Source organism: Thamnophis sirtalis, unplaced genomic scaffold (genome assembly GCF_051295495.1).
Source record: "Thamnophis sirtalis isolate CommonGarterSnake01/CBP01778 unplaced genomic scaffold, rThaSir2_p1.2 scaffold_14, whole genome shotgun sequence".
NCBI classification, from domain to species: Eukaryota; Metazoa; Chordata; class Lepidosauria; order Squamata; family Natricidae; genus Thamnophis; species Thamnophis sirtalis.
Window position 1 is genome coordinate 3445319 of NW_028261394.1, and position 24456 is coordinate 3469774.

General features: G+C 46.1%; 1 protein-coding gene across 1 annotated transcript; it reads right to left on the minus strand.

Moving 5' to 3' along the window:
* Positions 1-1096: 1096 nt before the first annotated feature.
* GNA12 (G protein subunit alpha 12) lies at positions 1097-23375 on the minus strand. The gene is made up of 4 exons (XM_087728925.1): positions 22897-23375; positions 19826-20041; positions 6534-6584; positions 1097-3424 (listed from the first exon to the last, which is right to left on the minus strand). Exons 1-4 carry the CDS (start codon positions 23278-23280, stop codon positions 2855-2857), a joined length of 1221 nt encoding a protein of 406 aa, XP_087585051.1. The 5' UTR covers positions 23281-23375; the 3' UTR covers positions 1097-2854.
* Between the last annotated feature and the right edge of the window lie 1081 nt (positions 23376-24456).

Sequence of the window (24456 nt, forward strand, 5' to 3'; positions counted from 1 at the left end):
TTCTTCCTATGTTTTAGCCTCCAGTCCCCTAATCCTCTTTGTGGCTCTTCTCTGCTCTCTTTCCAGAGTCTCAACATCTTTTCTACATCGTGACGACCAAAACTGGTATCCCAAATGGGCCTCTAGGATTTCCAAAGGATAAATGTAGCAGTAGCTCGAATTATAAAATAAAAGTCCAACTGACCATCAAACTTTCCCTTTTTTTTCAGCAGACAAACCTTTTTACAGCTTGCAAAACTCAAAAGATTCTTGGCAGAAGGCAACCTCCTATTTGGAAACGGTCAAAATAACGGACTCCAGATGTTAACTGCTTCCAGGTGTGCCCGTAGGTAAGCCCTTAAAAAGAAGCAGCCTGAGAAACAGAAGTCTGTGGCTTTTAATGATTAAGACTGTCTTACTTTTACTTCAAACCCTGGAAACAAAAGCGAACCCTCTTCTCGGAAAGCAGCTCAGTTTTGCACAAAAATATACTGCAAAAATGGAAAGTGTGGCGTTTAGAATGAGGGACACCACACCAGAAACACACCACTGTAAATCTGAGTGATCTACACACACGGAGGTGGGTGGGTGGGGGGGATACATCTTAGAATTCCCCTAACTGGAAGTCACAAAAGGTTTTTAAACTGGTTGTTGACTTGTGCTATCAGCGCATAGACAATCGCCTTGCATTTGATTGTCCCCACAGGATGCAGGGCATCCAGAGAAGAAGGTAATAGGAAAGCCCTTCGTTTTATTACAAAATATGGTACCAAAATTCACCGTAAACATTTCTCATGCTTAAAAGATTATCCCTGAATAATAATTGTAAGGGTGGATAAGGCAGGACTTTGATTCATACAAAAGTGTGAAATGCCTGTATGCAAAAGAAAGGCACCCATAGTTAAATATAAACGTTTTAGGGGGGGAAAAAAGAAAAATAAACTCACATCAATGTTATTCACAGCCTTCTGCAAATTCACACCTATTCTATTCTAGCCTTAAAGGGGCAAATTACAGAGTTTATGCTTGTTGTTTTCTTTTTAATGCATTATGACATACATTGGTAAACCCCTATCCAAACTTAGTAGCTCCAAAACCATGATTTTTTAAAATTAAAAAAAAACCAGCAATTAACTACCAGGCTATTGGGCATTTGATCCTTGCTAAGACCTTTCTGAAAATTGGGCTGACTTTCCATATTAGACAGGAAACCCTGGGGGCAGTGAGGGGATTTAAAAAAAAAAATACAGATCTAATGTTAAACAGAATCAAAGATCTTTTTATCAAAGCGCTAAGCACTGAAGCGATGTCTCACTAAGCAGTAACAATTTCGTACAAAGCCATGTTCTTCTTCCGACCTTGGTATATCTAACCTGCTTTGATACATCTTGCTAAAAAAATAAAATATGGTGTTTTTTTTTCCTTGTATGACCTTCTAAATTTCAGTTTACAACTCTGGGTTTTTCCACACGAGGAAAGCTGAAGACAAGATCCCTTAAACAAGAGCTAAGATAACCAGTTGGCCAACACAACCTGAATGATGGCAAACCTCTTGAGTATGTAGCTGGCTCCTTATACAGTAGTGGCCAAAATAGTGGGAAACCTTTTGGGAAAAGTGTATTTTTGAGGTTTGATGGCTAATAACACCACATACCATGAAACTATATATCAATGGAAAGACAATTTAATCAAGAATTTAATGCAATAACTTTTATGAAGGATTTGATATTAGAATTGCAGATATTAAAGAAGAAAAGTGAAATACATAGAAAAAAAATGAGATGTACAAAAATCACATCTGACAAATGTCCTCCTCTCAGCTTCAAGAGCCGAGGTGGCGCAGTGGTTAAATGCAGCACTGCAGGCTACTTCAGCTGACTGCAGTTCTGCAGTTCGGCTGTTCAAATCTCACCGGCTCAGGGTTGACTCAGCCTTCCATCCTTCCGAGGTGGGTAAAATGAGGACCCGGATTGTTGTTGGGGGCAATAGGCTGACTCTGTAAACCGCTTAGAGAGGGCTGAAAGCCCTCTGAAGCAGTATATAAGTCTAACTGCTATTGCTATTGCTATTCAATATATGACATCAATAATTGAATCCTACTGTGATCTGACTGCCTCATTGCCAAAACAAGATGACCCCTGATTGGCTCTCTAAACACTCATGCTCATTGGCTACAATCAGAAAGCTACTGGATCTCAACCTAAGCAAGCTGTGCTTCCTTTTTTTTCTGGTTATTTGGCTATATATCATTTCACTGAATACAGATAATTGAACAAACTGTTGTTCGTTGCATTACATTCTTGATTAAATTATCTTTTCATTGATATATAATTGTATGGTACTGCTCCAAAAAAAAAGTGGTATTATTAGCCATCAAACCTCAAAATTACTGTACACTTTTTCCCAAAAGATTTCCACAATTTTGACCACTATTGTACTGACCTTGGAATTATGACCCTGTATTTGCCATGTATTGTCTTAAAAAGAACCCTCGGCGAAGAAATGAAAGATATATAACCGGATTCATTATTTCAGCACCCAAAACTAGTTTTAAGGCTGACAGGTATGGAAGGCCAGAAGGTTCTGGCACTCTTGCAGAATAAGGTTAATTCACACAGACGCCTCTGTTGCGTTTCCCAACAACTTTGGCTTTTTCAAAAGCCGAGAGGAAATCTTATGGGTTCAGTTGTGCTCTTGGGTTGAGGAGCGAGGCAGAAAACGCGCTTCAGCTTCTGCAATTCTTCTACTTCTGCTTCTCAGCTTTCCTAACTTCAAGGCACAGCATGGATCTCTCGGAGGGAAGAAACACCCAAGTGCTGACAGATTGGCCTACAACGGGGTGAGGATTTCCCCTGGGGTGGAACCCTGTTTCCGCTCACTGCAACATTATGTCCTTAAGGTTCTCCTGGAGGATTGTGTCCTTCACCGCGTGGAAGACGAAGCGGATGTTCTCGGTGTCGATGGCGGTGGTGAAGTGGTGGAAAAGGGGCTTGCTGCGGTTCCGCCTCTTCCGGTCGAAGCACTGGACCAGGTAGCGCTGGACGTCTTCCAGGCGGTGAGGGTCGCCCCTGAAGTCCGAGAAATACTTCTTGATGCTGACCGTCTTGACTTTGTCCACCAGGAGGTCCATTTTGTTCAGGAAGAGGATGATGGAGACGTTGAAGAAGAGCTTGTTGTTGACGATGGTCTCGAAGATGTTCATGGACTCCACCAGCCTGTTGGTGCGCCGGTCTTCCATCAGGACCTGGTCGTATTCGCTAGAGGAGACCATGAAGAGTATCGAGGTGATGCCGTCGAAGCACTGGAACCACTTTTGGCGCTGAGACCTCTGCCCGCCCACGTCTACCATCTTGAAAGGGATCTTCTTAATGACGAAGTCGTGCTCCACGATCCCTTTGGTGGCCTTCCTAGCCAGCAAGATGTCTTGTTTGCTGGGGAAATAATTCTGCAGAAAGAAGAGTAACAAGAACAAGAAGAAGAAGAAGAAGAAAGAAAGACACAGGTAGTAGGAGAAAGATCACACTTCGAAAAGGAAGTTAAGTTCGCCAAAGGAGCATTTGGATAAGGGGTGTAAAACTCAAGGCCCAGGGACCAGATCTGGCCCACGGGGCCACCCTGGAAACATCCACGGATCCGTGGTGCTCCCGAGCTCCGTTTTTGGCCGCGGCAGCCTTCTCCAACCCTCTGCCAGTGAAAACGGAGCTCGGGAGGGACTGCATGCTGGCAGAGTGTTTGGGCCACACAACAGATGCCAACACAAGTGACGTTGAGCTGGCCACACCTACCATGGCCACTACCCCCACCTCCCCACCCCCAGGGTCAAACACAACCCTGATGCAGCCCTCAATGAAATCGAGTTTGACACCCCTTGGTCTAGATACACTGTGGTGGAATGAAGATCCTGGAACTGAAGAGTGCTCGAGGCAAGCCGAGCACTCTTAACTACTTGCACCAAGGACTATGTCCGAACATTAAGAGCTGCGAAAAGATCATATATTTCTTCCTTGGTTGCGTCCGCCGAGTCACGCCCAGCCGCCCTGTTCAGGATAACCTGCTCCCTCCTTAATAGGAGGGAGGCGGGAAACCCCTTGCAGGGTAGGGCTGAGGATTATGCTCAATTCTTGGCGGACAAAGTAGCTCGGCTTCGATCGGACCTGGACTCCACCGCAGTAGATCCAGCTGAGACGCAGGAGGACCATCTGTTACATCAGCTCTGGGTTGAGTTCCAGGAAGTTGCCTCAGGGGATGTGGACAAGGCCATTCGAGCTGTAAGTGCCTCCACTTGTATTCTGGACCCGTGTCCCTCCTGGCTGGTGGCTAACAGCAGGGAGGTGACACATGGCTGGATCCAGGCGGTTGTCACCGCCTCCCTTCGGGAGGGGCACTTCCCCGCCGTACTTAAAACGGCGGTGGTGAGACCCCTCCTGAAGAAGCCATCGTTAGATCCAGCCATTTTAAATAACTTTCGTCCTGTCTCCAACCTTCCCTTTATCGGGAAGGTTGTGGAGAAGGTGGTGGCCTTTCAGCTTCAACGGGCCTTGGAGGAAGCTAGTTATCTTGACCCCTTCCAGTCCGGCTTCAGGCCTGGTTACAGCACAGAAACCGCTTTGGTCGCATTGACCGATGATCTCTGGAGGGCCAGAGATGGAGGCTATGCGTCCATCCTGGTTCTCCTGGACCTCTCAGCGGCTTTCGATACCATCGACCATGGTATCCTTCTGCGACGACTGCGGGAGGTGGGAGTGGGAGGCACTGTTCTACGGTGGTTCTCCTCCTACCTCTCGGACAGGTCGCAGTCGGTGTTAGTTGGGGGGCAGAGATCGTCCCTGAGGCCCCTAACATGTGGGGTACCCCAGGGTTCGGTCCTATCACCCCTACTATTTAACATATACATGAAACCGCTGGGCGAGATCATTCGGAGGCACGGGATAAAATACCACCAATATGCGGACGATACACAATTGTATCTGTCCGCCCCGTGCCAACTCAATGAAGCGGTGGACGTGATGAACCAGGGTCTGGAGGCCGTTAAGGACTGGATGAGTGCTAACAAACTGGTACTCAACCCGGATAAGACCGAGTGGCTGTTGTGTTTCCCCCCAATAATTTGGCTAATACACCAACGCTTAGGCTGGGGGGTCAAATTTTACACCCCTCAGATAGGGTCCGCAACTTAGGAGTCCTCCTGGATCCACAGCTGACTTTTGATCACCAGCTGTCGGCTGTGACCAGGGGGGCATTTGCCCAGGTTCGCCTGGTCCGCCAGTTGCGGCCCTACTTAGATCGGGGGGCTCTCACAGCAGTCACTCGAGCCCTTGTGATCTCTAGACTGGAATACTGCAATGGGCTCTACATGGGGTTGCCCCTGAAGTGCATCCGGCGACTACAGTTAGTCCAAAATGCAGCCGCGCGAGTGATAGTGGGCGCACCACGGTTCGCCCACGTTACACCTGTCCTCCGCGAGCTGCACTGGCTACCTGTTGGTCTCCGGGTGCGCTTCAGGATACTGATGACCATCTTTAAAGCACTCCATGGTAGTGGATCTGGGTACTTGAGAGACCGCCTTCTGCCGATTACCTCCCTAAATCGACCAATTAGATCGCACAGACTGGGCCTCCTCCGAATTCCATCTGCCAGTCAATACCGACTGGCGACCACGCGGAGGAGAGCCTTTTCTGTTGCTGCCCTGACCCTATGGAACGAGCTCCCCATGGAGATTCGCACCCTCACCACTATCCAGACCTTCCGCGCAGCCCTCAAGATCTGGCTCTCCCAGCAGGCCTGGGGATAGGCTCCTAATTACCCGCCCGAGTGTTTGACTACTGAATGAAAGTTGGGTTTTTATTACTTTTCTGTTGTTCACATATTGTTTTGTATTGACCTTGCACTTCCCCTTCCTTGTGGTTGTAAGCCGCCCCTGAGTCCCCTCAGGGAAAAGGGCGGCATATAAATCCCAATAAATACCTAAATACCTAAATACCTGAAGCTGGGAAGGATAAACTAGAGGCAAATCTTGTTCAGATGCCAAGGTTGCATCTGGGTTTGTGTTCACAGCTCACTTTTATCTCAGGTGATTTCCCCCCCCCCCCTCCTCCCCATTTTGTTTGCTTGAAGTGAGGGTTAGCAAACTTAATCTGAAGGATGAATTCCAGTAGTTTGCAAACCTTTGCAGCCTGGCTTTTGCAGCCTCTGAAATTACGTGCCACCCTTCCTACACAGGGAGTAAAATCCAGAGCTCCTGATAAAACTAGGTTTCGCTGATGCGGAGATTGGCAAACTGTCACTGCTACTACAGGGAGCCTGTCTCAACAATGGATGCATTCATCATGCCTTGGGGTTTTTTTTTTAAACAGCGGGCACAAAACATACTTTTTCCCTCCCAGAGGAAGGACTCCAAAATATAAGAAATGATTTGCCTCCTTCAGAAGAGATGTTATTTACTAAATCTACATGCTCAAACATCCAGTTTTTATGAGTTTGAGGAACATTTTCCACTGCTGTTAACTTCTCTTATCTATGACTGGAATGTGTATGACACAAATAGAAAATCTTACCAACTGGCCAATCCGATCCAGATTATCCAGGAAATATTTTACTGATTCACCCTGTTGAGAAAGAGAAGAAGGGTATATTTACTCATGGTTTACATCCTGCCTTATTTCAACAAGCTCTTGAGCAGCTCACAAGAGTTATATTTAGATGAAAATGTCCCATGGTTAGGAAACACGGAGGACTTTATTTGCCCGATGTTCCTCTGAAAAAGCCACGTTTTCACCACATCAGGATTTTAATACCCCTTGAGTTGTACTCGGGACGATACTGGCAATCGATGTGTCCCATTGAAATGTTTCTCATCTGCCAGAATGCAAGCTGCTGCGTTCTGTACCAACTAACTGAAGCTTTGGAATCCTTAGCTTAGAATAACAGAGTCGGAAGGGACCTCTGAAGGTCTTCTAGTCCAACCCCCTCCTTGAGCAGGAAACCCTACATCATTTCATACAAATGGTTATTCAACATCTTCCTAAAAACGTCTAACGTTGGTGGCATTTACAACTTCTGGAGGCAAGTTGCCCCATTGTTTAATTGTTCTCACTGTCAGGAAATTTCTCCTCAGTTCTAAGTTGCTTCTCTCCTTGATTAGTTTCCACTCATTGCTTCTTGTTCTACTCTCAGATGACCCCCTCTTCTTTGTGGCAGCCCCTGAGATATCAGAAGACCTGCGTTTCTCACCGTGCCTTTGCAACAGATGAACAGAGTGACAAGAGTCGGAAGGGACCTTGGAGGTCTTCTAGTCCAACCCCCTGCTCAAGCAGGAAACCCTACACCACTTCAGTCAAAGGGTTGTCCAATCTCTTGTTAAAAACCTCCAGTGTTGGAGCATTCACAGCTTCTGGAAGCCACTGTCTATTGGAGATGTTCAATCATCCAGCGCAGAACTCAAGAAGCTCCTTAATTCCAGCTTGCTCCTCTCCTTGATTAGTTTCCACCCATTGCTTCTTGTCCTGCCTTCAGGGGCTTTGGAGAATAGCTTGACTCCCTCTTCTTTGGGGCAGCCCCTGAGATATTGGAAAACTGCTATCGTGTCTCCCTTAGTCCTTCTTTTCATTAAACTAGACACACCCAATTCCAGTAACCGTCCTTCATATGTTTCAGCCTCCAGTCCCCTAATCCTCTTTGTTGCTCTTCTCTGCACTCTTTCTAGAGTCTCCACATCTTTTCTACATCGTGGCAACCAAAACTGGATGCCGTATTCCAAGTGTGGCCTTACCAAGGCCTTATAAAGTGGTATTAACTCTTCACGTGATCAACTTAAATCATTTTAGAATCATCCCAATTACAAGGCAATCAAAGCAGCGGTTTCTGCAAAAACAGAAGAGCTTTGTTTACGTTAAGAAATGTAAATGACAGTACAAGTTCTGGGATCAAGTGCATCGTCACAGAACTGGCCGCACTGCTTCAGAACCAGAGGTCTGATCTGGAAAAACCAACCTTTGGAAACATATTTGCACTGCTTGGATCCCTTTATGGGGTAGTTCGTAAGCCGAGAGCTGTGTACACAATTCCGGGGAAGAGAATGTACGCAGCAGGCTGTAAAATAAAATAGCTTTGTCTTTAGGCCCTTAGTATATTCTTGTGATATAATACAATGGCTCATTCAGTTGTTTCCTCATTACCTGGGCAGGAGTTGTTTTCCCCATGCAAAGTAAAATACAATAACAACCATCACCTCACAATACAGAAGTGAATTGCTCTCTGTTTATCCTGATTGCTTACAAGATAAAGCAACCTGCACGTGGTTTCCATTAAAGCACAAAACATCCGCTTAAACTGTTTTTTAGGTGGCTCCACAGAAGGAACACATAGAGTAGTGGTCACCAACCGGGGGTCCGTGAGAAAATTTTGGTGGTCTGCAGAAAAACTATTTGCATTTTTTATATTGCACCAAATCAGGGGTCCTCAAACTACGGATACGTGCAATGAATGTTTGTGTTGCTGCAGAGAGTCTCCCCCTTCGGGGTCTTTTTGTGTGGGTCAGAGAGGGGGCAGAAATTCCGACTTGGGGTCTGCTTCAGCTTCCTGGTGGGGGGCTTTGGGCGAAGGCTGGAGGGAAGCACCGCTGGTGGTGAAGAGCCGGAGGGCCTCGTTCCAGTGGGGCTGCATCATGGCCTGGAACTGGCTGACCATCTCAGCCCGCTGAGCCCCCAGGCGCCGGTCCCTCGTCTTGCACTCCCACAGGTCTTCCCTCTGCTTGGAAAGCCCATGCTCCTAGTCCTCAGTGAGGTGCTTCTGGTAAGCCTCCTTCTTGGTCAGATCCAATATGAACTGAGCTGTTTTGCCAAATCTTTCTCGCGGTGGCTGCTTAGCTCCAGCAACTGCTTCCTGTTGGCGCCCTAAAGAGCTCGGACGGGTGGGCGAGGAGTGGCTGGGAGGGGTGAGTAGAGGCCGGCGAGGTGCCCCTCGACATGAGTGACATCGAGTTGGTTATGCCCACCAAGTCACATGACCACCTCACCACGCCCACCCAGTAGTGATTAGGCAAATCATATTAGTAGTCTGTGGGATTTAAAATTATGAATTCAGTGGTCCCTGAGATCCAAAAGGTTGGTGACCCCTGACATAACATCATAGCTGGCTGGGGATTTCTGGGAGTTGAAGTCCACAAAATTTAAAGTTTCCAAGGTTGCACACCCCTGCCTCGGAGCTACATATTGTCCCACCATTCTCGTATTTCTCAAGCAAGCAAAATATATTCCAATTTTAACTGTACTTGTTTGTAATGGTCCCTTACAGGGTTATTTTTTACCTTGCGATATTATTGCGTTATTTTTGTCTTTGTGTTTCGTTTGCTCACCAACACGGGTTGAAGGCAGTCAGCATTTATGGCAATTAGTGTACAGTATGCGAAACAACCAGATCTAGGAGCAATCTTAACTCCTGGATAACATCCAAGATTAGTCCACAATTTTTTACACACGTCAAGATCTTAAAATGGGAGCAATTTAATCCAACTTGATCTAGTTCTAGTTTCATCTAGTGCTCTTATCGGATTTGACGGGGATTGAGGTGCATTTCTTCATTCTTAAACCCTCCATCATACCAACAATGTCTTAAAATCATTAACCCCTCTGTTGTCCTTGAGTTGGTGGGAAAACATATCTGGAATATCAATTCCAGCTGAAACCATGAAACTGCTTTGCAAGCTTCTATACGTTGGATCTGTGATGGCGATGGTGTCCCTCCTGCCAGTCAGCTGGTTTTGGGGTCACTGCTGCGCATGCGCAGGGCACATGTGGGAGACATGCGTATGCACAGGGGGCATGCGGGAGGGGGATCACGTGCGCACCTGTGGGATGGGGTGCACTCGGAGGGGGGGGCGGGTGTGTGTCACACCCATATGTACGAGGGGGACGGACACACAGAGTGGGGGGATCACAGACGCATTGTATTTTGGCATTCGGCACCAAAAAGGTTAGCCATCCCTGCGTTAGATAATTCTCAGATCATTGCATATATATAGTGTCACAGGTTCGATTCCTAGTAAGGGTATGGCTAGCTGATGAGAGCTAAATAGCTTGAAATAGTTTGAAATAGATCTATACTAGTCTCCCTTTATTTATTTATCAGCTCAAATACAACACAAATGTAACAAAGGCAACAGTAAAAATATTGGCTTTCTGTCTGGATGGTCTCTTGTGATGAGCCGATAGACAGAGAAAGGAAGCAGTATGCCTCCTCCCATATTTGGGCACACCAAGGGTTGTGACACTAAATACATACCTATTTCCCTGGCTCAGCTGATAAAGGGGGAGAACCTTGTGGCTTAGTGGTTAACACAACTGCTTAATATGTAATACAGCACATGTTCAAATCCCAGTGAGGGTATGGCTAGCTGATGAGAGCTAAATAGCTTGAAATAGATCTATACTAGTCTCCCTTTATTTATCAGCTCAAATACAACATACATACATACATACATACATACATACATACATACATACATGTTGTATTTATATGTTGTATATATATATTACAGCTAAAGAGTTAACATAAAAATATAGATGATTCATTTTCACTTTATATCTCTCTCTTCTCGTGCATCCTGAGTCAGTCCGGCCAACTGGGACAACGGAGGAGGAGGAGGAGGTGCCGTCCCCATCGTTGAACAGCAGCCATGAGTCATCTCACATCTGGGAATTTGAAAACCCAGAACTGGGAACTACAGCCCCTGAAATTATCCTGCTCCCACACTTGAGCATTGCTCCAACTTTTTTATCTTGTTTATTTCGGACCGATATTGTGACGCTGCTTCTTGCTTTCATCTTTGAAAGAGCGCTGGTCCAATTTAGAGTTATAAAGTAGAGAAATTCAGGCGGCTCACATCCCAGGTCAGTGATGGCGAACCTTTTAGGGACCCAGTGCCCGAACTGCAACCCAAAACCCACTTATTTATTGCAAACATGGCAATTTAACCTGAATAATGAGGTTTTACTACCCAAAATAACGATAAAATAACACAAGAGTTCAGCTAATTGTTCTAAGAAAAAGGTGATAAATGCACTTTCATGCACCCTCATTTTATTTTTGGCTTTTCAAATATTACGCAATATTTTTCAAACATTACCTCCGGAGCTTCGCATAATTCCCGACCTTTGGCCCTTCCGGCACGCCCTAAAATGTTGGCATTTCCAGCAAGACGGCCTGGCCTGAATAAAATTATTAATTTTAATTTTAATCTAATTTCTAAATCTCATTGTAAATGTCTATTGGTTTTTTTGGATATTCTATTTAATTTTCCTTTTAACTTTTGTAATATGTGTTTTTATGTCGTACGCTGCCCTGAGTCCTTTGGGAGAAAGGCGGCATAGAAGTCCAATAAACCTCAAACCTACGTTTAGCGACAATAAAAAAGAAAAACTTTTATAATATCATTTCTTTCCCTCCCTCCTCCTCTTTCTCTCTCTCTCTCTCTCTCTTCCCCCTCTTTCCCTCCACGTTTTTGTTTCTCTCTCTCTCTCCTTCCCTCTTTCTCTCTCTCTCTCTCTCTTCCCCCTCTTTCCCTCCCCATTTTTGTTTCTCTCTCTCTCCTTCCCTCTTTCTCTCTCTATTTCTCTCTCTCCACCTCTTTCCCTCCCCATTTTTGTTTCTCTCTCTCTCCTCCCCTTCCTCTCTCTATTTCTCTCTCTCCACCTCTTTCCCTCCCCATTTTTGTTTCTCTTTCTCTCTCTCCTTCCCTCTTTCTCTATTTCTCTCTCTCCACCTCTTTCCCTCCCCATTTTTGTTTCTCTCTCTCTCTCTCCTTCCCTCTTTCTCTCTCTATTTCTCTCTCTCCACCTCTTTCCCTCCCCATTTTTGTTTCTCTCTCCTTCCCTCTTTCTCTCTCTATTTCTCTCTCTCCCTCTCTCCCCTGGTGGGAGAAGGAATCCCTGAACTGGTGCTGGGTGCTGGGAATCTGATGTCTGTAGGCTGAGCCCAGGAGCAGCTAGGTAAAATCATATTGATTTAATAAAACAGAGAGGTGGCAGCTATACAAGAATATTCTGCTTTAGCACGAGAGTGCAGGTAGTCCTTGACTTAATGATTCACTTAGTGACCATTCGAAGCTACAACGGCACTGCAAAAAATGACTGGTTTTCACACTTATGACCATTGCAGCAACCTCCTCATGGTCAGGCGGTCGAAATTTGGACGCGTGGCAAACCGACTCATATTTACGACCGTTGTAGGGTCCCAGTGTCATGTGATCCCTTTTTGCGACCAAGTCAAGGGGAAGCCAGATTCCTGCAACTTAACTGCAGTGACTCCCTTAACACCGGTGGCAATAGAGGTAATAAAATGGGGCAAAACTTGCTTAACAATGGTCGCGCTCCATCAACAGAAATCTGGGGCTCGATTCTGGTCGTTAGGTTGAGGACTCCCTGTGTTTAGAAACAAAAACACTAACTGGAGTGCGGAAGTACTGAAAACAAATATCTTTTTAATGCATGCCAGCTGCCCACAGAGAGCTATGCTGCATGACTTATCCCAGAGCAAAATTATGAGCCCCACAAATGTTGTGACATTATAGTTCTGAATGAGCAGTTTCCTGCCACGCTAAGGCTATAAATAGGACACATCTCTCACCATCACCTAAAATTAGAATTATCGCTGCCACGGCTCCATGCTTTCTGAATGGATGCCCCCACCACCACCACCACACACACAAACACACCTTTCGAAAGATGGATTCTGAGTTCAAAATGCTGACGCTGATCTCACACCCAGAACTCCCCCCTTTCATAGGGCCATCTTATCATATTGTTAAGATAATCCTAGACTAGGGCTCACAATCGCGATCAAATAAAACATTAATGTTAAGGTCCAGCCCCGATTAGAACGTGTTTGTGTTGTGAATTTTAAACTATTTTTTTAAAATTTATTTTGCTTTTCTTTTTTTCTTCTTTCGTTGTAAGCCAACCGGAGCCCTCCGGGATTGGGCGGCCTATAAATTTAATAAATGAAATGAAATGAAAACAGAACAAATAAAATAAACCCACGAGCCAACACCCCATCGCTCAGGCACAGCATCACATAAACTTGCCATGTTGTGACAATGGCCGTTTATGGGCAAGACCTAGGAGATGCCATGGGGGGCAATGGAAACAAAGTGAAGTTAAGTAAATGAGGAAGGGTTTTTTTTTAAGGCCACGGGTAACACTGAACTCTGGGGACGTGGTGGCTCGTTGGCTAAGATGCTGATCTTGTCGATCAGAAAGGTCGGCGGTTCGAATCCCAAGCGCCGTGTAACGGAGGGAGCTCCTGTGACTTGTCCCAGCTTCTGCCAACCTAGCAGTTCGAAAGCATGTAAAAAATGCAAGTAGGAAAATAGGAACCACCTTTGGTGGGAAGGGAACAGTGTTCCGTGCGCCTTCGGCATTGAGTCATGCTGGCCACATGACCACGGAGATGTCTTCGGACAGCGCTGGCTCTTCGGCTTTGAAACGGAGATGAGAACCGCCCCCTAGAGTCAGGAACAACTAGCACAGATGTTCGAGGGGAACCTTTCCCTTTACTTAAGATTGAACTACAGTAAAAGGATTGGGTTTTTTTTCAAAATAAGGCCCTAGCGTGCATTTCAGCTAAGCCTCTGAATAAGATGCTGACACGTTGACAGCACAGGCGGTCCTCGACTTACGACCACAGTTGAGCCCAACGTTTCGGTTGCTGAGCGAAACATCTGTGAATTTTGCCCCATTTTACTTGCCACCGTTGTGAAGTGAATCACTGCAGGTGTTAAGTTAGTCACACGGTTGTTAAGGGAATCTGGCATCCCCATTGACTCTGCCTGTCGGAAGGTTGCAAAAGGGAAATCACATGACACTACAACCGTCATAAATACGAGCCGGTTGCCAAGCAGCTGATCACATGACCATGGGAATGCTCCACTGGTCGTGAGAAAAACAGTTGTATGCCACTTTTTTCCAGTGAGGTCATAACTCTGAACTGTTGTGAGTCAAGGACTGCCTCTACAGCAGGGGTCTCCAAACCTTGGCAACTTTAAGACTTCCGGACTTCAACCCCCAGAATTCCTCAGCCAGCTTTGTCAAGCTTTGGTGGCTGAGGAATTCTGGGAGTTGAAGTCCGGAAGTCTTAAAGTTGCCAAGGTTGGAGACCCCTGCTCTACAGGGTTAGTTAAAGCAGTGTTTCTCAACCTTGGCCACTTGAAGATGTCTGGACTTCAACTCCCAGAATTCCCCAGCCAGCATTCGCTGGCTGGGGAATTCTGGGAGTTGAAGTCCAGACATCTTCAAGTGGCCAAGGTTGAAAAACACTGAGTTAAAGGAATCCAAATTCAAACATACAACACACAGAATGCTGTGAATTCCCACCTAGTTCTCTATACCGGACAACAGTTCCTTAAATGTTAACAGTCAACACTCAAGTTAACAGGAAAAAAAAAACAGCATGCCGATTTACAAAGATTTCACCTCGGATTTCGCCTCCATTTTACACCCTACATCATGGGTAGTCAATCTTTTTATATCTACCGCCCACTTTTGTATCTCCGTTAGTAGTAAAAGTTTCTGACCGCCCACCGGTTCCACAGTAATGGTGATTTATAAAGTAGGGAAGTAACTTCACTTGATAAAATTTCTAAAGCAGAGTTACAGCAAACGCCTACATGCCCACCATGAAAGCTGGAACTAGTGAGTGGTAGGGACCAGGTTGACTACCACTGCCCTACATAATAAATAAATAAAATATATTTTATTTATTATCATCCCCCAAAGCAATACTTTGCACCACTTCCTGGATCTTGTAAATGGGTTCACAGCTTAGCTATGCACAGAGACAACTGCGGCGATACAATGCTAATATATAGAATAGAATAGAATTCTTTATTGGCCAAGTGTGATTGGACACACACGGGATTTGTCTTTGGTGCCGATGCTCTGAGTGTACATGAAAAGACATGAAAGGATACATATTTGGTATACTTTACTCCAATAAGCAATCTTCCGCATTTTGACTATTTTTTACGTGCTTTTAATTTGCAGTTCGGGTTAAACAGGTGATTTAACCGTGACCCGTCAAAACCGCGGTCCACTAAAGCGCGCCCGATTAAAGCGCGTACCTGATGTCATCAGCAGCGTGACAAATAAAATTAAAAATAAATTAAATTAAAATAAAATTAAAGCAAGCCGATTCACATAAAGGTAAGGGTTAGGTTTAGGGTTAGGTTAAGGGTTAGCGTTAGGTTTAGGGTTAGCTTTAGGGTTAGGCTTAGGGTTAGCTTTAGGGTTAGGCTTGGGGGGGGTTAGGTTTAGATTTACGCGTTAATTTAAAGTTTACCGGTCACAGCGTGCTGTTTTTGTCGCGCTGTGATGACGTCATGTACGCGCTTTCGTCGAGCGCGCTTTAGTCTACGCGGGTTTGTGGTGGAACCGATTTAACTGCTGATGTATAACATTATCATTTTATTTTTTGGGGGGACGGAGGGTCTTTCATGGAACCTCATATCCTGTGATGACACGGAAGTAAGCCAGAGTGGGGAAATGGAAAAACATCTGGAAGGGCAGAGCCAAGAGACATGGCTATGAAAAAGCTGAGCTTGACTGGATGGATTTCACAAAGCCTCAAGGTGTTGTTGGGCTGTTTACAAATGGATTAAACTGAGTTTCCTTGGAATCTTGATCACATTTCGTGCTTACATTTCTCAAGGAGCTAATTTAGGATTGTGGCCCCGAGCGCAGTGATCTGCTCACAGGTTTGAAGGCGAGGCTGTTTTGGGGTTTAGCCTTTCCAGCAGAAATATACTCCTCACGCCTGCTCATACAAGGATGCAAACCACATAACCCTAAAATTTAAGAAAGTTTTAGAGCCACTGTGGTCTACGGGTTGAAACACTAGGCTATAAACCAGGAGATGGTGAGTTATAGTTCTGCTTTAGAGAGGAAAGCCAGCTGGGTGACTTTGGGCCAATCACCAAGAGCCAGTGAGTTCTAGTCCCGCCTTAGGCTATGAAAGCCAGCTGGGCGACTTTGGACCAATCATTAGGAGATGGTGAGTTCTAGTCTGACTTTAAGCATGGAAGCCAGCTAAGTGACCATCATGCCAGTCACCAGGGGACGGTGAGTTCCAGTCCTCTCTTAGGCATGAAAACCAGCTGGGTGACTCTGGTGCCAGTCACCAGGGGACAGTGAGTTCCAGTCCTCTCTTAGGCATGAAAACCAGCTGGGTGACTCTGGTGCCAGTCACCAGGGGACAGTGAGTTCCAGTTCTCTCTTAGGCATGAAAGCCAGCTGGGTGACTCTGGTGCCAGTCACCAGGGGACGGTGAGTTCCAGTCCTCTCTTAGGCATGAAAACCAGCTGGGTGTCTCTGGTGCCAATTCCCAGGAGAGAGTGAGTTCTAGTAGTCCCACACTTAGGAATGAAAAACAGGCTGGGTGATTTTGGGGCAGTCTCTCTCTCCCAAGCCCACCCATCGTACAGGATTATTGTTGAGGGGAAAATAGGTGCTGGGTATGTTGAGTTATTTGTAAAAAATAATAAAGGTGAGATATAAACAATGTCCAAACATCAGCATTTATGGCTTTGGCTACGCTAAAGAGCTACCGAATAAGGTTCTAGCGTTCTGATGACTCACAACGAAATGTATTGCACACTTCCCGCACTTTCTCCCTAGAGGTTTCCTAATTTTATTTGCCTGACTTCAATGGATAAATGGAGCTCAGTCCACAAACCTCTTTCGGGGAGTCAGGAGGGCGACTTACCCTCTTAGCACACATCTGTACATTTATTTGGGACCAGGCCCAACAGAAGCACAAATCAGCCACAGTCCCAAACTGCAGAAATCAAGGTGGGAAACAAAGGTTTGAAATTGTGCTCCTCAAATAAGGCTTTCTGGAAAACACCGACTGGATAAAAGCTTTTTTTTTTTTTTTTTTAAGATACGTATTAAAAGTAAACAGCCAAGCGAGTTACAAAGTTGCTTCACATTTGAAACAAGAGTTATAAAAATTAAATACATACATACATACATACATACATACATACATACATACATACGTACGTATTTAATTTTTATAACTCGTTTCAAATTTGAAGCAACTTTGTTATGTATGTTTGTGTGTGTTGTATTTGTGCTGATAAATAAATAAAGGGAGACTAGTATAGATCTATTTCAAGCTATTTAGCTCTCATCAGCTAGCCATACCCTTACTGGGATTAGAACCTGTGCTATATTGTGGCCTAGTGGTTAACACATCTGCCTAAAATGCAATACAGCACAGGTTCTAATCCCAGTAAGGGTATGGCTAGCTGATGAGAGCTAAATAGCTTGAAATAGATCTATACTAGTCTCCCTTTATTTATTTATCAGCACAAATGCAACACAAATGTAACAAAGGCAACAGTAAAATTATTGGGTTTCTGTCTGGATGGTCTCTTGTGACGAGCCGATAGACAGAGAATGGAAGCAGTGAACTTCCTCCCATATTTGGGCATACCAGGGGTTGTGACTTTAAACACATACATACATACATACATACATACATACATACATACATACATACATACATACATACATACATACAGGACAACCGATGCAAGCAAAAAAACAAATAAAAAACGGTGGATTTTATGACAGCAAACTTTTTGGTTATGAAACATGACCCTGGGGACACATTTTTATATTGTTTTTTTTTTTAAAAAAAAGAAAAATAAGAAATCTACAGAAAGCTACAGTGGCCTAAACAATCAGCCAAAGAAGTTCTTAGTTTGTCAAGTAGAGACCACATCACAGAGTTTTTAGTGACGGAAGACTTAATGGAAAACCTGCAAATATGCCACTGCACTTGCGACTGTTGGAAATAACAACGGACACACACCTACACACACACAAAGATTAACTGCAATTGAGATTTGGAGTTGTGACGGCCTCCCCTGCAGTCACGTGTTTACAAATTTTGGGTGCTTGGCAATCCACCCACATTTAGGGCTATTGTTGGTGTCCTGCGATCATTTGCAATTATTTTATTTTTTTTGCTAGAAACTGGTGTTTATATCAAGTTTTGAGCAAAAAAAAAGCCCTTTGAAAATGATGGGTTTGCTTAACAACCACTGTAGAACAACCAGCCTGACTTATGACTGCAATTTTTATTCAATTACGGTCGTCAGCCCAGGTCTGCCTATACTGGGTTGTGTTTTGGGGGGGAGGTGGGGGCTGGAATTTCCATGCACTCTACTAATCTCAGAGTGACACGTATGTCAATAAATATGTGCCCCAAAGTTGCTTCGATTTATTTCGAAGCAACTTTCAATCTTCCAAAGCCACACAAGTTTTGGGTTTCTTTCCAGTCTAGCCAATTTAAAAGTGGTAGAACGGCATTCATATGATAATGTTGTTGTTATGTCTTCTTGCTTAACAAGGAAGTGGTCCAATTTTACCGGAAACAATTCCATGGAAGCTTGTATTGACAAATGCAAACAAAGGAGGCATTAAAAATGCCCTATGATTTTTTTCCCTCTGTTTAAAACAAAGCTCACATTCCAGTTCGAAGCTTTTGCTGGAAGGCCCACATTTGTTACTTTAGAAGCCACTTTAGACAGATTTCTAAACAAATTTCCAGATGAATAAATTCTATGATTTCACGAACCATTTCCCTTCTCTTCAAGAAGTCTTAGCCATGCTAATGAAGTGAGCTGCAACTCACAATACTGCATGGTTTTTAATTAAATAATAATAATAATAATCTAATAAAATGTTACCAGATACCTCCTGATTTTTGGCTACCATAAAGTAACACAGCTCTCTTGCTACAAGATGCTCCTTCTTACACAAGTGAAGAGACTGGACACAGAATGTTTTTTTAATCTACTTCAATACATCACACTACGTATTTCACCTGGTTTGATATTTCTATCCACTGTGTACCTTTACACAAAGAAAGTGGAAGTTTAAAATAGGAAGCAAACGGTTGCATATTGTTCTACTGATAGCAGCAGTCATGATATATTACACGGGAGTGCCCAGGCCCACCACAAGAAACACCATTAAAATGTATTCAATATTGGCACCAATGTGACAAAAGCAATCATCCATTTTGTAAATCAACACACAAAAGTTATCCACACCTATCCGCATTATTTGCGGCCTCCCAATTGTTTATATTTTGCTCCCTATTTCGTTGATGCTCACAAATATTCTCAAGTTCTGAATGGCTCTTCTTGGACTATTATTTTGTCTACACAATGGAAGGAAGGAAGGAAGGAAGGAAGGAAGGAAGGAAGGAAGGAAGGAAGGAAGGAAGGAAGGAAGGAAGGAAAATAAACCAGGTAGGAAGGACAGAAGGAAAGAAGAGAAAGGGAAGGAAGGAAAGAGAAGGAATGAAAGGAAGGAAATCAGAAAAATAAAAAAGCAAAGTTTTTTTTTAAAAAAACCACCAACATACTTTGATAGAATGGGCTTGAGAGTTTTAGTGTTGACAAAATCATAAACGCAATGTCTACACCTCAAAAGGAAATGTTATAAATTTTGTGGGGAGAGGGATTTGATCATACTAAATGGAGAGAAGGCAGAGGTATCATATCTTTGCAATCCTCTTGAAGCTGCAACTATTTACTCTAGAACAGTGGGGGTCTCAACCTTCCTAATGCCGCGACCCTTTAATACAGTTCGTCACGTTGTGGCGACCCCCAAGCATAAAATTATATATCTCAGGTTGAGAACCACTGCTCTAGAATATGGTCCTTCTGCATCTTGCCAGTAATGATAGGAGACCGTTTAAAATGGGAGAAGCATTTAGGAAATGGGGTGGGGGGTAGTGAGGGTAGGGGGACAACTAGCTTTTGGGCCGGTTTACTCACCAGCTGGTATTCACTTCGACGGCTGAAGGCTTCCTTGATCCCAGAATCCCTCCACAGGCCTGTCAGAGCTGGTACATACAACTGGAACACGGAGGGCTCAATGAACATGCCTGCTTTATTTTCAAAGGCCATTAGGAACATGGCATGTTTCTCGTTTTCCGCGTACTGCCAAGGAATGCCCAGTTTGTCCCGTGCATCGACGAGAACCCTGCAGCCCTAAAAGCAACAACGGAGAAACAGACATCAGCTCCCATGCTGCCCATCTATGCGCAATCTTTAACACACTAATAGAACCACATGGGCTTGACTTAGCCAGTTCTCCCTTGCTCTACATTCCAAGATATTTTAGACAACTCTTGAGAGCCAAATTCCATCCTTATTATTAAGCCGGGATGTGGTTTTTCTTAAAGATAAAATCCCCATTTGTTGTGGGTAGCAGTGTGCCACCAACACAGCAAGGCTGCTTCGGCGAGGAAGGCAAGGATTCGGTTTTTGCAACACCTGCAGCTGATTGGGAGTCAAACTTCTGTTAAGTCTCACTTTAGAACCACTTTTAAGGTACAGGAAGAGATCCAGAAAAACCTTCCACAGAATAAACAAAGATTTTTTGGGGGAGGGGGAAAGGGATTTCCCATCCTCCTTCTTAAGAAAAACCGTGGCTTAGGCCAATAATTTAGGATCGGTTCGCAAGAGGAAAAATCTGGATTCCTAAGGTTTAGAACAGGTTTTTTTTTAAACCCTCAGGCTGGAAAGCCATATCTGAAGACAAGCCTGTGCAACGAGCAGGGTGTGTATATCCTGCACGGCTCCCTTATTCTCATTCTCTCTCATTCTCATTCTCTCTCTCTGTCTCCCATTCTCTCTCTCCTTCTCTCTCTCCTTCTCTGTCTCCCATTCTCTCTCTCTCTCCTTCTGTCTCCCATTCTCCCTCTCCTTCTGTCTCCCATTCTCTCTCTCTCTCATTCTCTCTCTCCTTCTCTGTCTCTCAATCTCTCTCTCTCTCCCATTCTCTCTCTCTCCTTCTCTCTCTCCTTCTGTCTCCCATTCTCTCTCTCTCTCATTCTCTCTCTCCTTCTCTGTCTCTCCTTCTCTCTCTCTCTCCCATTCTCTCTCTCTCCTTCTGTCTCCCATTCTCTCTGTCTCTCCTTCTCTCTGTCTCTCATTCTCTCTCTCCTTCTGTCTCTCATTCTCTCTCTCTCTCCCATTCTCTCTCTCTCTCCTTCTCTGTCTCCCATTCTCTCTCTCCTTCTCTCTCTCTCCTTCTCTCTCTCCCTCCCTCCCTCCCTCTCTCCGAATGCTGTAACGCCCTCCGATAATATATTTTTCCCCTCCGGGAGCCATTGATAAAAACATGGCTCCATTTATACACCATAATAATCCATGGGTCATTTAAGTCATGGTTTTCTGAATCCACTCATGGGATGCTGAAATTAAATTTTAGTTTAATGTTACGCAAATGCAGTCCGTACAGATTTTCAGTGACCAATAACCCTGTGAGGTAGGCTGGGCTGAGAGAGACCTGGCTGGGTTCTTAGTCTCAGGGAGGACTAGAATTTGGGTTTCAAACCCACCTGCTTAGCCCTCACACAGACCTGGAACACAAGGGTGTGGGGGGGGGATGCTGGGGCAAATGCATCCTGGGATAGGCTGTTCCATCTTGGACAGCTCTGCTTCACAGGTGGGCAGGAGACCACCAGGAAATCCTGCAGGGAAAGTTGGGTGGGTGGGTGGGGGAAGCAATGGCAGACCCACCAATCCCTCTTTTCCAAAGACAGACTCTGTTCAACCTGGAGGTCTCTTACTTTTAACAGGAGGATAGGAGACCACCAGGAAATCTTGCAAGGTGTCAAGGGGGGAAAATGGGAAGAAATCACTGGCAGACCACCATTCTGTCAAGGTGGGTTGGGGCCTGGGGGGTCCCTAATTACCACATTGGCTTCTCAACCCAAGGCAGAAGTGGAACTCAGGACATCAAGGCGGCTCTCAAGGGGCCCTAAGAGTGTGTGTGTGTGTGTGTGTGGGAAATCCCTCTTTCTAAGGGAGGGGCCTTGTGTGTGTGTGTGTCATAGGGGTCCTAAGTATGTTTGTGTAATCTGTGTAATCCCTTTCTAAGGAAGGGGCCTTGTTTGTGTGTGTCTATCATAGGGGCCCTAAGTGTGTGTTTGTAATCCCACTTTCTAAGGGAGGGGCCTTGTGTGTGTGTGTATCATAGGGGTCCTAAGTATGTGTGTGTAATCCCTCTTTCTAAGGAAGGGGCCTTGTGTATATGTGTGTGTGTGTGTGTCTATCATAGGGGCCCTAAGTGTAAGTGTGTTTGTAATCCCTCTTTCTAAGGGAGGGGCCTTGTGTGTGTGTGTGTGTGTGTGTCATAGGGGTCCTAAGTATGTGTGTGTGTAATCCCTCTTTCTAAGGAAGGGCTTTGTGTGTGTGTGTCTATCATAGGGGCCCTAAGTGTGTGTTTGTAATCCCTCTTTCTAACGGAGGGGCCTTGTGTGTGTGTGTGTGTGTGTGTGTGTATGAGAGGGCTCCTAAGAGAGTGTGTGTTTGTGTGTGTGTACGTGCAACCCCTCTTTCTAAGGGAAGGCAGCAGCCTATCCAGGGATCTCTACTTAACATGGGGACAGGTGACCCCTCTCTTTTGTGTTGTTTTAATTTTTTGTTTGTATCCCCCTTCCCTGGTTGAGTTGTGAGCCGCCCTGAGTCCCCTTCGGGGGGAAAAGGGCGGCATATAAATAAAATCAACAACACTCATTCTTCCCCCTCCCACCAAGAAACCTTGCAGGGGGCGATAGGAACATCCTCGGATGAAGAAAGCAAGCACAGACACCCCCCCCAACACAGCCTAACAGGCCGGAAGGGCCCTTAGAGGTCCTCTAGTCGAGCCTCCCCCCTTCCCCGCAGGAGACACCCCCTTGCCACCCTGCGGGGAAGCGGGGGGGGGCTTTAATTCCAGGGTGGGGAGAGAGAAGGGACCCCGGGGAGGGGGGGGGAGAGAAAGGGGGCGTGGCCAGGCGATGAGGAGGAGGAGGGGGGGGAAAGTGAAGGGAAAGGAGGCCACACGGCGATCCCACCTTCACGACGTTCTCGTAGATGATGGCGCGGAACTCGAGCAGCGCCTTCTGGTCGAACTCTCGGCCGTGGATGATGCGCATCTGCTTGAGGAAGGTCGACTTGCCGCTCTCGCCGGCGCCCAGCAGCAGGATCCGCACCAGGCGGCGCACGGCGCGGCGCTCGCGGGCCAGCAGCGCGTCGATCTCGCGGCTCCGGCGGCGCGCCTCGCGCTCCAGCTCCCGCCGGCGGAGAGAGACCGAAGGAGGAGGAGGGGGCGGCGGCGGCGACCGGGGAAGGCCGCCTTCCTTGCCCGGCTCCAGCGGCCCTGGCGCCGCCTCGACCCCGAGATCGCCGCCGCCCGCCGGCCACAGGCAGCGGCCCAGGGAACGCACCACTCCGGCCATGGAGGAGGAGGCGGCGGCGGCGGCGGCCCCCTTAGACAGGCCCGGGCGGGAAAGGCGCCGCCTCAGCCGCCGCGACCTTCCCTCCGTCCTCGCCCTCACGCCCACCCGGAGGGGCGGGGCCAGGACGCCGCCTCGGGCGAGGCCAAAGGGGCGCTCGCGACGCGAACGCGGACCCGGATTGGTCGGCCAGGCCGAGAGGCGGGGAAATGCCCGAGGAGGGGCGGGGTCGGACTAATCGGGGACCAGTCAGCGGGGCAGGGGCGGGACGAAAACTCCTGAGAGACAAGAAACAGAGAGAGAGAGCGAGAGAAAGAGAGCGAGAGAGAGAGAGAGAGAGCGGCGGGGCGGGGTTTTCCCAGGGTCAGGGCGGAGCGGGGGCGGGAGCTGGCGCTGATTGGGCGCGAGGGGCAGGGGCCCATGACGTCACCCGGGCGAGTTGCTTATGAATGGAAAAGGGGTTTTCTAATAGGCTGTCTCGCCCATCGTCCTTAGCCGGCGTGGGAGACTTATGGGATTTGGAGTCCGGCGCTCTTTACTTGCATCATAGTATATATATATATACCGTAGGTTCGACTGCTTGAGCAGGGGGCTGGACTGGACGACCTCCAAGGTCCCTTCCAGCTTCTATTCTATTCTATTCTATTCTATTCTGTCCCATCCCATCCTATCCAATTGGGGGGTCTCCAGCTACTGAACAGCCTCTTTAGGCTCTGGGAGTCTGGCTGCCTTTTGCAGCCATCAGGAACCGGAGTACCAGCTGGAGTTTCTCATCATATACATGCATACATCCAAATAAAACTGTGGTGTTTCCTTGTGTTGTTGGAAGAAATATCCTCCTGGGTTCAGTTCCAAGTGGGCAAAAAGACACTGGAAATATGGAGGCTGCTTGGAAAGATGGTTTAGTGGTGGAGAGGATCACATGGCTTGAGCTCCTGATCCCGAAAAGGGGAATCACATGTTTCCAGATGTTGAATGAAGAAGAAAAAAAGAGGCAGAGATGCTGAAAGTCCTTGGTTTTATGCCCTCTCTGGCCTTTGATCTTGATCTTGTTTTCTGATTGGTTGTCAGGTTGCCTTGCTGGCTGGTGTAATTTCCCCAGGTGCCTCGTGGTGAATTTCTGTGGAAGGCCAACCCTACCTTTGTTATGTAGAGTAGACTAGCTCAGGCTTTTTAATG